This window comes from Mugil cephalus, chromosome 11, assembly GCF_022458985.1.
Source record: "Mugil cephalus isolate CIBA_MC_2020 chromosome 11, CIBA_Mcephalus_1.1, whole genome shotgun sequence".
Classification (NCBI taxonomy): domain Eukaryota; kingdom Metazoa; phylum Chordata; class Actinopteri; order Mugiliformes; family Mugilidae; genus Mugil; species Mugil cephalus.
In genome coordinates, this window is record NC_061780.1 from 12,821,898 (window position 1) to 12,839,855 (window position 17,958).

At 43.3% G+C, this 17,958-nt stretch overlaps 1 protein-coding gene across 7 annotated transcripts in view; it reads left to right on the forward strand.

Annotated features, from left to right (window-relative positions):
- Window positions 1-17,958, forward strand: part of ptprub (protein tyrosine phosphatase receptor type Ub) — a 160,571-nt gene that overhangs the window by 90,063 nt on the left and 52,550 nt on the right. For all 7 annotated transcript variants that reach the window (XM_047597752.1, XM_047597755.1, XM_047597756.1 and 4 more), the window contains exons 4-7: window positions 6,763-6,844; window positions 9,004-9,119; window positions 13,847-14,021; window positions 17,166-17,459. In XM_047597752.1, the coding sequence (XP_047453708.1) occupies window positions 6,763-6,844; window positions 9,004-9,119; window positions 13,847-14,021; window positions 17,166-17,459 (667 nt within the window). The remainder of the gene's footprint in view (window positions 1-6,762; window positions 6,845-9,003; window positions 9,120-13,846; window positions 14,022-17,165; window positions 17,460-17,958) is intronic.

Here is a 17,958-nt window from a genome sequence, read left to right on the forward strand (position 1 = left end):
GTCTCGCAGCTCTGCAAGCATCCCAGTAAACAGTGATGGCTCATAGGTGAGTCAGAATTGAACCGTGGCTGCCAAAGAACGACTCCAGTTAGGAGAAGGAGGTTTATAATGGGCTTATGAGGAGGAGGAGGAGGAGATGGCTCTAAAGACAGGACAAACAGTACAGGAGAAGAAGATGGGCCCAACACTTAAATTAGTATTGACAGTGAAGCCTTTTAATAGAACAGCTTAAACTGCTAATGGCCAAGCTTTTATCTCATGTCGAGGGAAACACGGCGTTCAAATTGATTGGATTACATTTGCTAATATTGGGGATTTGAGCACCAGGTACTGGCACCATTAGAGAAAATGTATCCTAATGCGGCACGTAAAGAATTAAAGCAATGCATTTCCTTTTTTTTTTTTTTTTTCCACTCTGCTCTCTTCTTACATTTCACTTTTAACTCGGCTGACCTCATGCCGCTTCTGAATACAAAGGGAAGCAAAACAAACTGCCCCCGCAGAGTCACGTATGCCACGGCTTACGTTGCTAATCCCTCCGCAGTCAAAAAAACCCTCACCACTGTGGAATGACTGTGGGTCTTGTCTTAGAAAACGCCACTGCTGTCTGTCACAGACGAATGCGAAAAGGGTGAGAGGGGAGGTGTAAAGCTGCATGTTTTCTTAAATAGTGTTTTACTCCTGACCGTCCTGTATTGTTAAGCAGCAGCAGCAGCAGCAGCGGTACAGTTAAGATATATAGGCAAGCATAAAGAAGGAGAGAACATCTGAAATCTGTTATAGCCGGGGTTTTTTCCAGGCAAACTGATGAGATATTAAGATTTTTATTTCAAACATGTGCAACAGTAGGGTAAACATAAAAATAACTGTTGGATATGTTGGATTCACATTAATGTGTATTAATTGTGATGGAAATTAAAAAAAAAATGTATCAAAAAGGTATCATCAACCAAAGAGCAGTACCTCCACAGGCCCCCTAGAGGACGTGGACGTGCGTTACAGCCTCGTTTGCTTAAGCACGGTTCACACCCAAGACATGTACACTGGCTCTAAAGCACCTACAGCTTATGTGACTTTAAATTCTGAAGGGTTTCGGCTGTTTCAACTCCACAGCAATTGTAATACAATCTTTGGATTTTAAGTTACAGGCAGGCAGATTTACCCTGTCATTAAAGTCGGCGAGCATTCTGTCGGAGCAGAGGTGAGGAGAACAGACACGTCTTATCATTCTCTCAGAGCGAAATAAATCCTAGGAGAATATACATCATTTTGGAGACAGTTTTTTAAATCTGCGGGATTTTATTCATTTATTTTTTGCTTTGTTAGATTTTGAGGATTTCAGGTTCCTTGTCTGAAAAAAAAAAATGTACAAAATGTCAGCGCAACCTTTTGCTCTGCACAGATCCAGATGTGAGATTGGGCTCAAAGTCCCTTTTTTTCCACGATTTGGGGGCGTAATAAAATACGTCGTTCCCACGGTTGCCGTTTACGCGCTGAAAATGTCATTGTAGAATGTAATTAAAATACAGTCAGAGGCGGTCTTTGATAATCACCAAAACCAAGGGGATTAAAATGCTGAAAACAAAAATCTGCCCGAATCTTATTTGCTCACCTCCCTGGTGACTTTCTTGATTTACAACAAGATTTTATCCTTTATGCGAGACTTTCATGTTTTTCTTTTAATGTGTCTCGATGCCATTTCTTTTGTCATAGTTCAGTCATAGTTTCAGATCAGGATACCCTTTATATTAATGTCAGGGGTGACACGCATCACACACACACACATCACTTCCTCCTGTCACTGTTCTGAAATTGGTATTTGAAGGTGAGTGGATTTTGGGGTGGAAATGTAAGACAGGAAGATCACCTTGAGATGACTCGATTGAGGATGTCGTGTGTGCCTGGTGTATATATTTGCCGTATTCCTCTCGGCTTCCTATTGGTGGAAATGTTTGCACTACCTGAGGAACCTTGTTATCAAATATTAAAGATGTTATCCAGGCTTCCAAGACTGACAACTAGAGCCGGAAACGGGTCCCCCGCCCCCCCCCCTCTTTACTCGCTCTCACTTTCTTCTTTTTCTCCCACCCCACTAAATGTCAGAATCTTCTTCAGACTTGCTTTTCTTCTGTTCGTCATTATTTTATTTTTTCAATCCTACATTATTATTTTTTTACCGCGTATTGTTACATGATATCAACACATGGCATGTATTATTTATCGCTTTCTTCGATACCTCTTACCTTTTGCAGGGTTTGCTATTGGATTTTTTTTTTTTAAAGTGTTCTTCTTTCTTTCAACTACAATATATAATTCAGCACTCGCATGTCATGTCAAATGTGCTTCGAGGAGACTTCAGAATATCTGAACAACCCTCATAAATGTCAACAGCTGGTGGAATTTCGAAATGACACCAGCAACACCTGACGTATATGCTTTTATTAATGATGGCAAAAAAACGCTGCGAAGGGCTTATAGCAGTAAACCTTACGTATGCACACGAGACTTGTGTCTTCCCAAGGGCAAAAGGCAGAGAAAATACAGTTATTTTTAAAATCCCTCTCGGTCTTTAAGAATGGGGAATGCAGAAAGCCTAGGAATTATATCCAGCTTTGTCAACTAATGAAGCCAGCTGCTCTGTCCCAAGGTTGCGTTTGTGCATTTATCTCAGAATGTTTTGCCTCTGCCTACAAAACTCAAGCTGACTTGAAAGCTGGTTTTGCTGAGAGCAGAAGGGAGAAGGCTACAATATACACCGACCAGCCACAACATTATGACCACTGACATTCAGCTTTCTGCTGGGAAGCATTTGAACCCGGCATTCGTGTGGATGTTACTTAGACATAGGTGCCACCCACCTAGACCAGACCAGACCAGGCACCCCCACCACGTGACAGTTACAAATATGAAAAACATGAAAAACAGCATAAAGGTGTTGACCTGGCCTCCAGATTCACTAGATCCCAAACTGACCAACCAAGTATCTGTGGGATGAGCCACAGAGACCCCTCCCCTCAACCCATAAGACCCAAAAGGCCCCCACTAACAACATCTGTTTTCCAGACACCACAGGACACCCTCAGAAGACCCATGTCCATTCTCTGATGAGTCTCAATTCATTCACAACACAATAGTTTGGAAGGAACAAGGGAGATCTGCACAATATTAGGCCATAACTGTGTGGTGCACATATATACAGGAAATAATAGCAGCAGTTAGTCTGTCATAGTAAAGGCTGGTCATCATTATGATGATGTATTGACCAAATTGACAATAAAGTTGCTCCATATTTTACAGGAAGACGTTTATTCCACATTCACAGACTGAGCTGGCGCATTCTGTACATGACCTAAGTGTGTTTAAGCAGACCACTTAAACGACGATAAACAACTTCCTAGCTTCCCTCCCCCTCCCCGATGTCATCCTGTTTACCTAATTAAGTGTTTTCTTTTAAAAAGGAACAAGTTAGCATGCAGGAGCACACCAAAGACTTAAATGATAATTAAATGATAATCTGTAAGTCTCAGCTCCGTCTGATACCGTCTTCTGTTTCCACGGTCGTCGTCTGCTGAGAGTCCTCCAAGCTGAGCCCTTAGCTATGGAGCAGGGCTTTACCGAATACTGCAGAGCATGAGCTGAGCGCTCTGCTGCTATATTCTCAGAAAACAGGCTATTGTCCTTTGAGATTTTCCACCAGGAAATATCTACTTCAGCACGCAGCCTTTTGTCTGTGCGTTTTTTAAGGACTTATTTATCTAATCTGTGATTGCGTCTAATGGTGAGTGAAATCCCCTGAGTGTACCGGCGACAGTCTCCTGGCGGGGGAGAGCCGGTTTACAGGGCCAAATAAATCGTCTCGTGATTTGTATACATTACAACGGCTTCTAAAAGCCAATGCCACAGAGTAATGTAATATGATCACTTAATGTGCATTTTATATCCGCCGTAAATCATTGTGCGCACTCTTTGATTTTTTATCTCCACGAAATGATCCTCGTATTTTTATCTCGCCAAAGTCAAGTAACAGCTCATTAGAATAAAGTGCAGGCGCAGGGGATGTTTCATTGGGAAAGCGGCTTTCAATAAAAAATCTGAGAAGGTTGTTTATTGAAACAAATGCTTTGAATGTCTCCCTCCTAATACCCACGGTACCTAATGGTTAGGAGGACTGAGGATTAACCAGCAGTCAGTCTCTTCAGTGCTTTATCTCAGCGGAGAGTAATAATACCTCCAATTAGAACTTTTTGCTTGTATACCATTAAGCCTACTCAGTTTTTGTTTCTGTCTGATTTTGATTTTGGTCAAATTGCATGGCCACATTAGCATACTGAAGGATGTTCTTCTTTAATCAATGCCTTTAAGTTTGTACGGTTAGGTAGACACTCATAAGGAAGAGACTGCAGCCGAAGAAATAAAGAAAGACAGAGAGAATCCAAAAGATCAAGAACAAGAGCAGAGGATCCTGCACAGGCTTTTAGGAAAATTTGAAAATGCAAATGTTAATATCCCATTTAAGCAGCGGTGGCATCTCGCCGCTCAAGTCTCAGCTACAATTGGGAGCAAGCTGAACGACTCAATCTGGCAGAAGGAGATTAGCCTCAGTGTTCCTCTCTGAGTGGAGCAGCCAGCTACGGAGAGAGCAGGTTCCCTCTCTAGCTAACCCAGCAGCCGGGACCTTGCCTTCCCCCCCCCGCTTTCCCTTTCAGCTCTCGTCTCCACTCCACCTCTCCCTCGGTTTGCTTCGAGCTCTCTGCCTGCCCGCGAGCCGGCCTTTTCCGTGTCCCGTCTCTGTCTGGAGTTTTTCAGCTGACCCCAATCTCTTCGCATCCCGTCATGCGCCTGTGAAGGTGCCTTTAGGGTTCATGCGTGACCGGGTTTGTCGTCGCGCCAGTTGATGTCTACCTTTCTGAGTCCGGAGAGGTGGACTACCTCTGTCCTGTCCTGTGGGCCTGCAGGTTTCGGAGCGGTGTTGCAGGGACGCAAAAATTGCGTGTTCGTTTCAAAAAATGCAAGTGTCTTAATATTAAAAAAACTGCTGAAGAAAGGTTTTAAAGAACCAACATAAAGGTCCCTTCCAACGGCCGTAACTGAAGTATAATTTTGGTATAATTTTTGCTATTAATCTCTAAATATTCATCTGATTAGGATGAGATGCCTAAAATTTCTTGATCTTCAGTTCGGGTTCATTTAGTAGATTTTTCCTTAACTCACGACACCATAAACGGACTTTCTCTGCCGACGGAGTTTGAAAAATGATTAAAAAGTGTTTTGGATTTGCAGTTGAAATAAACAATGTTTATGTTAATCTGGAGTCTGTACTAGTTCTGAAACTTATATTGAAATGCCCGGTCTTAATAGCTGCACAGCTCAAAAGCAGGTTTTCCTTGAGAGGAAAAAGCTCCAGGCTTTTCATGAGATGTACTTCTGTAGTGCATAAAGATGTTCAACGTGCATTTAAAGTAGCCGCCAGTGTTCAGTATAGAGTAGTTTGAGTGTGTGTGGGTGGGTGGTCACAGTGAAACTCAAGACCCAGTGAAAGGAGTCGTGCTGTAATCGCTTGGTGCAAGGATTATGAGGGACAATAACTCAAAGCTGGCCTTTGATCAAAACATGTGGACGGGGGACTGTCCTTCACCCCTGTGTCTCATAACTCTCTCACCGTTACTGGGGATGGTGATTTGATATTGATTAGGTTTCAGGAGGGCCCAACGCTCATCCAGCTTATTGTTCCACAGGACGATACGGCGCTTCGTCCTCCCTCGAGTCCCGCGGTCCTGTGTACAGGCTGTATTATGTGCTGTTACGGCCTCTCTCAGCCTGTACCCTGAACGTGGAATGGAGCTCATGACTCAGGCGCCGCATCGTTTGCTTCTTGATAAAACATCTATTTCTCCCAGCGCCGCGCACTGAGGCAAAACTTCCATTCTCGAATCTGTTTTCGTGCGTCTGTTTCATTCGTCTCATCGTCTAGTTTTTGGGGGGTAAAATAGCGAATGTGCAGCGGCGTCGTCATGGGCTTGTTTCTAATTAATGCGTCTGTCATCGTTAGGAGAAGGAGAGGGAAGGAATTTGCTCAGCCAGCCCTCCGTGTTCTGTTGAGCAGGGGCGTCACTAGGTTTTTAGGACGGGGGAGGCTTAGCCCCCAGGAGATGCACAGGATGTGAGCGAACGTAGCACGTCAGCACAACATTTCACAAACAGCTAACACAGGCTGAGATCTATTCATTATCATTATTATTATTATTATTTCAATCGTTTCACGTTGCAACAACAAACACAGGTTCCAACTGTAACAATGACTGATCAACATAGAGGCTAATACTTTGATATCGAACAGATTAATTATGTGATTAAAATGGTTGCAATATCAGGCCCTGAAAATATTACGTAGTTACTTGATTTATTACTTAATTACTAACGGGAGTTTCAGTGATGTGGGCACTCTCTATTTGAACAAGTGAACATTCAATCCATTGAATAACGACACCTTACATTGTGAAGTGAAGGGAAACCGACACAATTTTGGTTGGTTGAATTTGTCTTTTTTTTTTGGAATAATACATAAATAAATAAATAAATAAAGCAACTATAAAACAACACCAAATGACTTCACCTCGCCCTACAATAGACCTAGTGACGCCAGTGCTTTTGGGGAATTGCTTTTACACTTCAGTTTTTAGAGCATCAGGCTAGTCAGAAGTATATGCTTCAGCTGCTCAGCAAATGAACTGAATATGTTCACACTTATTCTCACTTTTCCAGGTACTAATTGAGGCGACGGTTTCCAGGGAACGGCGCGGCTACATTGCCATAGATGACATCATGGTGCTCAACTATCCCTGCTGTAAGTGCCACTTCTGACAATGGATTGCAATTACAGACTTGTGCTGCAGGAAAAGAAGCATTTGGTGATTTGGGGTGGAAATGTTTTTCAAAGCGGGAGGAGAAAACACAGATGAGGCTGGGGAGAAGAGTAACGGCTTATTGACCTTTCATATTAGTACAGCGTGTTGTCCTGAAGCAACACGGGGGACAGCGGGGGTGCTATTAAAGCACTGTGACGCATAAATGCCAACACTCCCTTCCACCTGAAAACACACCTGCCATCGTGCCTCTGCCATCATCAGTCCGTATTATCTTCAATTATGTGTCCGAAGGCTCATACATCTCCGTGTTGCGACACCGTCGCAGAGATAAAAATGTCCTCTCTTAAGGGTGGGATAGTCTTTTTATGGAAGTAATGACTTCCTGCAGCGGTAGACTTCCGTATCACTCTATCAGTGCTGTAAAAGTAAAAGTGAAAGTAGTAGCGGAGTGTGTTGTCACCCCCTGAGGGGCCTTGTGTAAAACATATTCACCAGGACACCTGAGCTTAATACCTGGACAAAGTCTTTCCCTGTCTCTTGCACTCTCCCAGTACAACCCGCTGCAGAAACACAAGGGCTCTTGTCAGTTCATAGCACATTTAACACCCATAGTCCACACCGCTTTCAAGTGACTTATGTAACTGACACAAGGCTTGGAGGGTACTTTGTCTCATGGGGGATCTCTCTGTTAATATTTATACATCCCCCCCTGTTATCACAGGAGGATTCTGATTCTCGTTGAGACTGACTTATCAGGGGTGTCATGTTACAGAGGATACCAGCAGTAATTTTATTAAACGAACACCGGCTGCGAGATTGCGAGCATGCCACCCTGTCGGCTGCCCTGTTGCTGGCAGACACGGCAGATGGCATCTTCTGAATGCCCCCACTGTGGCCATTAAATAATTAAGACTCTCATCAAGACCTGAACATGCCTTATGATGTGGCGCGGGGCCAGCCTGCATGACTTGGCAGTGAATAGTGTGGGCAAAGAAGATGGAGCGACAAACCGAAGGGAATTGTTGCGATAAATAAGAAATTAAAAAAAAAAAAAAAAGTAAAAGGAACTCTTAACAAGTTCCTTTGTGTGAATCTGGTTAAAGCCTGGTTGACATTTCTTTTGTGTTCTCCTGAGTGTTAGTCTTTGACTCTGAAAACCGGCGTTGCAGTCCGATGAAATATTTATCACCCTAAAGAGTCCCGGGGATAAGACCTGACACATTTAGCTGTATAACACCGCAGTCCTTGCCAACCGTAAGGCCTGTTCTTTTCCATTCACACTCACTTTGGTGTTTGTTTACTGTATATCTGGCTCTCGGGCATGAATTATGAATTAACCTTAGGAGGCAGAGTCACTCTAAGGGAACATGGCCGCATGCGGGGTACAAATCCAAGCACTGTCTGCTACTCTGCGTACACAAACGATATCAAGAAAATCGTCGTCTCCCTTCTGTGCTCGATGGCAACACGCAATTGTGCAAAACCAAGTGGGAGATGAGTGGGACCCAAACAATCGCTTCTCCCCGGTCCTTCGGCTTCACAGTCACTGTGCCATCTCTTCCTGTCAGTCATCCGGAGTGACACGTTGACTTGTCCTACCCCATTTCTCAGAGATGGCATGCAGCACCGCTGGCATTTACCCAGTGATTTGGCTCAGCAGGGGTTCGATTCTCACTGCTCTATTGTTAATCACCGAGTTGGGTGAGAGGGCTACTCCCACACACTGACTCATTGGCAGCTCCGTTCAGCAAGCTGGGACATTATTAGTCAAAAATGTGAAGGGCTGATGCGTTTGTCTGTGCAGATTCACTCCCACATTCTGCTCGTCTACAGTGACTTTAATCTGATGCTATTAGATTGCAAGTTGTTCTGGTAATGGACAATGAGTGATCCTCAGCACATTTAGATTTACTGGATTTCCATTAAAAACTAGGAGATGAACTTAGGTATATACTGAAAAAAAAACTGTTACTGATGAATTATGAAGCAACACTTGACAAGTACTCCAGGAGAAATGCTTGACATTTGTGTTTATGCAGTGTATTTTTAAAGCCCTAATTATGAAAACTGTGCCTGTGGCGGAACGGCTGAAAAGTGATGGATTCCTTAAATGTTTTTTCTCCGTGTGTCTCCTCAGATAAGGCGCCGCACTTCTCCAGGCTTGGAGATGAGGAGGTCAATGCTGGGCAAAACGCCACTTTCAGTTGCGTTGCTGCTGGAAGGGCATCGGAGGCGGAGAAGTTCCTGCTGGAGGTCAGTGGTTTAATGGTGGAGTTCATAGCTGAAGGACCCGTGCGTGTGATGTACATGAGCTAGCTGTACTTTTCCATTTTGCATCTTCCGGTTGTTGTTTTGCAAGTTCACACGGTTCACAGAAGTCAGCGCAAAGTTCAGATCACACAGAATGAAATGAACTTTCTTTCCAATACTCCATTAAGTTATTATCACTGCCACTTTCAAAAACAACTATGTTCCTATATACGATTGTTGGCTTCTCAGTATAATCCTTCACTCCAAGATTGTCAAGGAGTGTCAAGAGTGTACACTTTGTTAGGTACTCTTGTTCAATTGCTTGTTAACACAAATAGCTAATCAGCCAATCACGTGATTACAATTCAATCATTTAGGCATGTAGAGGTGATCAAGACAACTTGCTAAAGTTCAAACCGAGCATCATAATGGGAAGAAAGGGGATTTAAGTGACTTTGAAAGTGGTATGGTTGTTGGTGCCAGACGGGCTGGTCTGAGTATTTCAGAAACTGATGAGCTACTGGGATTTTCATACACAACCATCTCTAGGGTTTACAGAGAATCGAAAGGTTCAAAAAAGAGAAAATATCTAGTGAGCGGCAGTTGTGTGGATGAACATGCTTTGTGGATATGAGAGGTCAGAGGAGAATGGGCTGACTGGTTGGTGATGATAGAAAGGCAACAGTAACTCATATAACCACTCGTTACAACCAAGGAATGCAGAATAACATCTCTGAACGCACAACACATCAAACACTGAAGAAGATGAGCTACAGCAGCAGAAGACCAGACCGGGAGCCACTCCTGTCAGCTAAGAACAGGAAACTGAGACTACAGTTCACACAGGCTCACCGAAACTGGACAATAGAAGACTGGGAAAGGTTGCCTGGTCTGACAAGTTTCGATTTCAGCTGTGACATTCGGATGTCAGGGTCAGAATTTGGCGTAAACAACATGAAAGCATGGATCCATCCTGCCTTGTATCAACGGTTCAGGCTGGTGGTGGTGGTGTAATGGTGTGGGGGATGTTTTCTTGCCACACTGCCACACTTTGGGCCCCTTAGTACAAACTGAGCATGGTTTAAATGCCACCTACCTGAGTATTGTTGCTGACCATGTCCATCCCTTTATGACCACAGTGTACCACCTTCTGACGGCTACTTCCAGTAGGATAATGCTCCATGTCACAAAGCTCATATCATGTCAAACTGGTTTCTGGAACATGACAATGAGTTCACTGTACTCCAACGGCCTCCACAGTCACCATATCTCAATCCAATAGAGCAACTTTGGGATGTGGTGGAATGAGAGATTCACATCATAGATGTTCAGCCGACAAATCTGCAGCAACTGTGTGATGCTGTCATGTCAATATGGACCAAAATCTCTGAGGAATGTTTCCAACACCTTGTTGAAAGTATGACATGAAGAATTAAGGCAGTTCTGAAGGAAAAAGAGGGGTCCAAACTTTTACTAGCAGGGGGTACATAATAAAGTGTATTGAGTGTATTACTATGTATGTGTATGTAAAACTCCTTGGTAATAATATTCCTTCTAGTTTCCGTCGGCCTTCCAGTATTTTCAGAGGCATTCAGGGTGTTCATCTCTTTGTGGCTGTTGGGTTACTAGTCATTTTGTGTCTCATTTGATCGACTTTCCATTAAGGCATGGCATGGCATGGCATGGCATGGTAAACCTACACAGCTGACAATTACACTATGCATTTATGTAGGTAAATCATCAACTGAAATATTTCTCAGTCTAGTGTAGTAAACCACATATATAAGTGCATTTTAAGCTGTGATTGTTACCTCTAATGATCAGTGCTGAGGGACTGTCCTCTGTTTGTGAATCATTACGTACGCAGAGGTTGGATGATGTGAAGACATGAAAGCCTTGAAGTCTCTTCACTCAGCTGCCTTTGAAAAGTTGTATTGCTCACAACATCTTCACTTTCTCTGCTGATTTTATTCAAATCATGCACTGTGTTTTAGATATCGGGCTTTTCATCTAGAACGTCATGCTCTGTGAAGGTCAGGCGGCCCACACGGTCCTTACCTCTCGTGGGAATAGACTGGCTTTAAAACCAGTCCCTTTATGTGGCACAGATCAAAGAACTGGATGTCGCTGTGCCGTAGGGTTTCTTTTTCTTTTCTTTTTTTTCCCTCTTCATCTCACGCTGCAATTACTGTGCAGCCACGCATTCACTGCGTTTGCCAACATCTTACACCCACTACAGTCGGTGTTAATCATGGCTGACCTAGGCAAAACTACTGTATTGTTTGAAACTGGTAGGTGCGTGATTTGGGTAATTGAAGGCTCCTCGTTTCCACCTCTCTGAACTCTTTATCAAACCAGCCATTTGGCCGCAACACAAGGATGAAGACAAATGCTCTAGGTAATTAGCTGGCATAACCACACAGACGCCCTCTGTAATCCAGTCCACTGGAATGCTTTTCCCCTGCCTCTCCTCAACCCTCACCTGTCCTCTCCACCGTCTCCCCTGTGCGCTCTGTCGGCTTTGCTCGCACCTTTCTTCATGTGAACTCGAACCCCCGATGTTTTCTCTCGTTATGCCATTTTCTGTTGAATGTGTCTGATGCACCAGCTGCAGCACGGTCTTGGCTGCAGACGCCTGCCAGATTATCAGATCGTTTTGTCGTTTCTTTGCCAATTAGCTGCAGCCAGATTGTTTATGTAACATCAAGTAAAGTCATGCGTATTTGATTTCTCCGGATTCTTCCAGCTCTCTTTCTCTAAATCCACAAGCTAGGTGGTGAAAAGGAGACATAAAACATTCAACAGTATATAATTAAGATTTTTATTTCCTGCGTCCGCAAGATTTGCTGCATACTAAACCCTAATCAGTGGGTGTGTGTTTATGTGTTTGTTTGCAAAGTCTCGGCCTGAGGTTCATGCGGTCTGAGGTTTTTTTTTTTTGTTTTTTTTTTGAAGGCTCCAAATCAAAAGTATAACAGAAGCCCATGTGGCCTAGCACAACCCAGAGGCTTCCTTGCTAATCGCAGTGTGCTAACATGTTTAGATTCTGTTAGAGCCAGCGGATCAAACGTAGGACTATCACAATTCATGTCCAGCATTTCACACAACCAGCATGGCCTGAAAGCATTAGAAAAAAAGTAACGTCAGAACCGATGTGTTTAGTCGAGACGGTGCGGACTTGACAGATGCCCGAGCTTTTAATGGCGTGGAACAATGTGAGAAATTCCTCTCAGTGTTCGGCGGCACGCTCCATCATACGTCATTCATTTGAATCTCTCTCTGTTTTCTCTGTTTCTCACTTTCTGCTCCGCCTCACTTTTGTTTGTCTTCCGTTTCTGCTTTGACGTTGTCTCATTTATCCTGAAGTGAGCAGCCATTTCCATTTCTTTTTCTTGTCATTTAGATTTACACCAAAGCGTGGACTCGTGTGCTAAACTCACTGAACCTTCATGCATTAGACCCCATCTGTCTCCCAGTTCTAAATGCTGAGCAGCTAAATGTTTTAGTTCAATAACATTGCACACAGAGGACAGCTGAGGTTGCGGATGGCCTCCATTAGGGGACGACAATCATGGCATACGTAACCCCCATAATTGTCATTATTTTAACAAGATCACATTTGTTTTTATTAAAGCATGTCTGATTGTCGTATTGTATGATTAAATCAATGCGAGGGTCCTTCTATTCTAATTAAATTGTACACAATTGGACAATTCTCCTTTTTAGTCACGCAGCCCTAATAGGAACTGACCCAGATAGCAAGGATTTAAGTGTGTATTGTTACGTTATAAGCTGAGTGTTTACAATAACTGTGTGCAAGGGCAAGGTATCCGGAAGACAATCCGCATGTTAGCTCCCGCTAATGACGGGATTTTGATGTTGTGCGTATGAAGATATTTATAACAGAACGAGTGATTAAAACATAATGAATGCATTCTTGGTGATGCAGATAGATAAAAACAAGGAAGGGTGGAAGCTACGAAAGACAAAAAGAAGGGTGGGGTTGGGTCTTGGGATGCTTGGGTGAGATCCAGCTACAGTTGATGCTGCATTCAAGACAGCCTGGGAAAAAAGAGCTCTGACTTGTCAAAGTCGGAAATTACTGCTTCCAGAATAAAAAATAAATAAAAAAATAGCTGCTGCACATATGTTAATGTTCAGCAACTCAGATATGCCTGAGTTAGAATATATAACTTCTGAGTTTTAGCATTAGCATTTAGTATTTTAGCTAACAACTAACGTAATGCAGAGAATACAAAAGGACGGGACACGACATATTGTAACATTATAAACACATATAAAGAGTCTCTCTGGGAAAGTCAGCAAACATATCAACACTTGTGAACTCGGACGTTAGCAAAAGTACGACAAGAGATAGCCTTTCCTGTTTTCTTTTTCTCATGAACATGGGTAACCCCATTTGAAGGCTGCATCATACTAGGAAGTAACAGTCAGGTTCTCAGCCTTTATTTTTATGCATCTGCCACAAATGTCATCTCTGTAACAGGAGCACCCCTTTGACAACTGCTCCTGTACTTGTTATACACACATAATGTGTGTGTGTGTGTTATCGTCTACATGCTGCTACCCAAGACATCTTCACCTGTGTGTCTGTGTTTATGTCTGCCCCGTGCGAGTGACATATGTGTGACATATACCCGTGTGTGTGAGAGATGAGCACACGATGACCCATCCTGTTTTCTCTGTATCTCTTCTTTCCCGCTTTCCAGAGGCACAATGGCGACATTTTAACAATGGCGTCGGTCAAGCACCTGAGTCATCGGCGCTTTGTGGTGTCTTTCCAGCTAGATAGCGTCCAGCGAACTGATCAAGACCTTTACCGCTGTGTCACTCAGTCCCCCAGGGGATCTGGCGTCTCAAACTTCGCTGAACTCGTCGTCAAAGGTAACCAGTCTCCTCTGTTCATTTCTCGTAGTATTTATTTTTCTTGTCTTCTGTTTTCTTGTACCCAATCTCCCTCCCAGCTATTTGTTTTCCTGCTGTTCTTGTGATGGCATATGATTTTCTGCTATTGTTGGTCACAGTAGATTACCGCTCGGGATTCAGAATTGAAAAAAAAAAAAAAAAAAAAAAAAAAAACTGATCCCCACAGTTCCTCATTTGTGCATAAATGGGAAAATCATACCCATATCTGCAAATTATCTTAATCACAAACAGTCTGGCACTTGACTCATGTGAAGGGTCTTCAGATGGTGGGAACAGTCTCATCTCTTTTCTGGGCTAAGGTTGTCAAATAGACTGCCATCCTGAGCTCTTCAGCTCTCTGTCAAGAAGCTGCTCACTTGACTCGGACTCCTGCAGCCCCTGTCATATCATGTACCACAGATGGTGACCTCACTCCCATTACTCACTCCAAGCCCTCAGCCTGACACCACTTTGACAGCATGGTAATGACATAGCTGTGGAAGGGTGTGATGGCATAACAAACTACAGCCTTCAGCAAAGTGAAGAGATGGAAATAAGGATGTGAAAGATTCTCGGTCCGCTTGTCCTTCGCTGCACGCTCCTATTATTGCTTGTTTTAGAGGCTGTTGCATCAGCAGAAGCGAGTCAGACTGGGAGCAAAGACAAGCAAAGATTTTAGCCGCGCTGGCGGCACGAATCTGATGGTGTCGGCGTCTTGTCACTTGGCTTGTTGGTCTGGTCTACCGCTTTGGTTGGACAGACTAAAATATCTCAACAGCTAGTGAAGGGTTTCCCATACATTTTTTTATTTATTTTATTTTTTCACCAACATTTGTGATGCCCTGGGAAGCATGGGGATTAGATTGAAACTGGGGTTTACACAGATATTTCGGTTCTCTCTCAAAATTAATAACCTAACAAAGTCGAAGCTTATCCTTTATTTTGTGTCTTAATATATTTAGTAATATTTCAATAAACGTTGGATGAACAACGGGTCCCCACTTCCTCGAATTGGCCAAACTGGTAATATTTTCACGGGGATGTGGGCTGAGCCATTGTACGAGTTTGGAGCCGGAGTCTACCCAGTGTGGTCCGAGAGTGGAGCCATGCGGGAGCCACTTTATTAATGACTCACCCACACTTCCACCGGACTCATTTTTCTGTTGAATTAATACTGTTTTCTGCTCTACTTACGCTGTACTTCGCTTCACAGAGCGGTTGCCGTGGCAACTGGTAGTCATCATGATGTCACATACTGTTTCTATAGCCTCAAATAACTAACTAAAACTAAACTTATGTGAAAGAGTCGGAAGATCAGAATTATGTCGACTAACTAAAACGGCAGAAACCATCTTTAAAGAATATGTTTTTCGTGTATTTTAGTGTTTTAGTTTGACCCACTAACATGGAGGGGGTGGAGCTTATGACCGATACTGCAGCCAGCCACCAGGGGGAGCTCTACTTACTTTAGCTTCACTTTAAACAGCTGCTCCGCAGGCCATCTTTATACAGTCTATGATGCAGCCTTACAGAGATGTGGACTCTCAGTATTTTCTTTTTATTGGTGCGAGAGCATGGATTCATTTTAGTTTCAATATAGACTGATTACTGCTGTACAAAATTGAGCTCTTTCGCCAAACTGTAACTAAACCCTCTAACCAGGATGCCAGTAACCCTGGATCAGTGAATATCCTGACAGAAGGGCATGAAATCCCATTTGATGTGCTCACACTTTCCGAAAATAAGTATCTGTGTGTCTGTGTGTCTGTTGCTTTTCTTACTTTTTTTTTTATACCAGGGCAAAAATGTTATTTTGGGTAAAGCTGCGCAGTAACTAGATGTGATGGCTAGTGATGTTCAAATTAACTGTAATTCTGGGACCATAACAAATATAACAAGACTTTAAAAAAGAAACCCTTTCCCCTCACTAGTGCCTAATCGTCCACTTAATGATTTAGTTCTACTCAGTTGAATACCGTAGGTAGCACGCAGTTCTGATGATGAAGCTCTACTCTTGCCCCATAGAGTACAATAACACGTCCATGTAATATATAAAATATTTTCAAACAGTTTCTCCATATGCCTCTGAATCTTGTTGTGGCCCCATAGTTGTTGTATATTTCCTCGTGAGCACATCTGAAGACACATTTTCAGGGATTTTTCATTTTTATCTAAAAGCCTGAATGTCTGCGCAGAGAAAACTTTAATTAAACAGAAAGTAGCTCTGAGAGCAATATTTAGTTTATCGCTGAAAAAAGAAAACAAACAGATAAAAGCATACCGGAGTTGCAAACTTGAGCCATAAAAAGGAATGAGCGAGTTGTTTTTAAATTGAATCCCACTGGCTGCCCTCCTTTGGCCTAAATCTGGCCTTTTATTCTGGGTGCAGTCATTGGCAGCCAAAAGACGAGTTGCTGCAGGCGAAGGGAAACGGTACAGACAAGAGGTGAGGGTCTGGTAATGTCGAAAGCCCACAGAGAGGAGGGCTGTAAAAGACAGGGGCGCGTCAGTGAGGAACGCAGGATTAGTCACAGCCACAGATCTAACTCTGATCTTTTCTCGTGCTCTGTCCTCGCTCCTTGTGCGTCCCCCGTCTCCTCACTCGCACTGTTGACCACGTCATTGTTCATTGGCTTGGATCTGCCACTAAGTGACGTCTGAGCGTTCGTCTCTGGAATGAATTCTCGATTGGACAACCTCATACTCTTTCATCATGGTGACCAGAAGTGGCAATCCTATGCAAAGATGTACAAATACATGAAAGATTCAATGCTTTGCATGCACATGCACATGCACAGCCGTTTTTTTTTCTTTACTTATTTGCTAAAATGTATTCAAGGCTCTGCATGCCTTGGTAATAGGTATGACTAATCTGCTATTTGAACAGAGTTTGACCCGCTCACATCCTGCTTTCTCCAGGGACTCATTTAAGACTCAGTGGGCTTTAACACAGTGAGAAATCTGTTTGCATACAACTGATTAGTAAAATTAATACCCCAACTTTACCTCCCCTGGCCGTGCAGCGGAGTTCCGAGTCGATCAGACCAGCAAATGCTTCGGCTAATACAAATGTGTGTTTGAGCAGAATAATAATAACCCACTGCTTTTCCTTCCCCACGAAAGTACCTCCATCCCCCATCGCGCCGCCTCAGCTGCTGCGCGCCGGCTCCACTTACCTGATCATCCAGCTCAACACCAACTCTATCCTGGGAGATGGCCCCATTATCAGGAAAGAGATTGAGTACCGCGCCAGCCAGTCGCCGTGGTCAGAGGTGCACGGAGTCAACGTGGTCACCTATAAGCTGTGGCACCTGGATCCAGACACAGAGTACCACATCAGCGTGTTGTTGACTCGGCCTGGAGAGGGAGGAACCGGTCCTCCCGGGCCCCCTCTTGTGAGTAGGACCAAGTGTGCAGGTGAGCTGCTAGATAATGCAACTTCAAATGAAGCTTGTGGGGTTATATTGTGTCCCACAAATTATAGACGATAAACAAAATTATTGTCAGAATTATTTATGTAATGATAATATGGCATAATGATGCAAGTACACTCTTTCAAAAACAATAAACTGATAAACTTGGGGAGTATTTAACATTGTAATTGGTATGTCAAGAGCTTTTAAATGTCCTAAATCAGGGGTCTTCAACGTTTTTTCAAGCCAAGGTCCCCCAAACTAATGGAGAGACTAAGTAGAGGCCCCCAACCTAGTATATGTGTTCTATATTAAACTTGTGCTATTTATAAATAAACGTAATTATTATAATTTTGCCTGCAATATTAAGCTATTCAAATATTGCACATACATACTTCATTAATTTTTTTTAATTCAATCTAAGCCTCCTGTACACATTAGGCCCCGCCCCATCACTGCTGAGCCAATCACAAGGCTGCATATTGTCAAGTCCTCCTAATGAC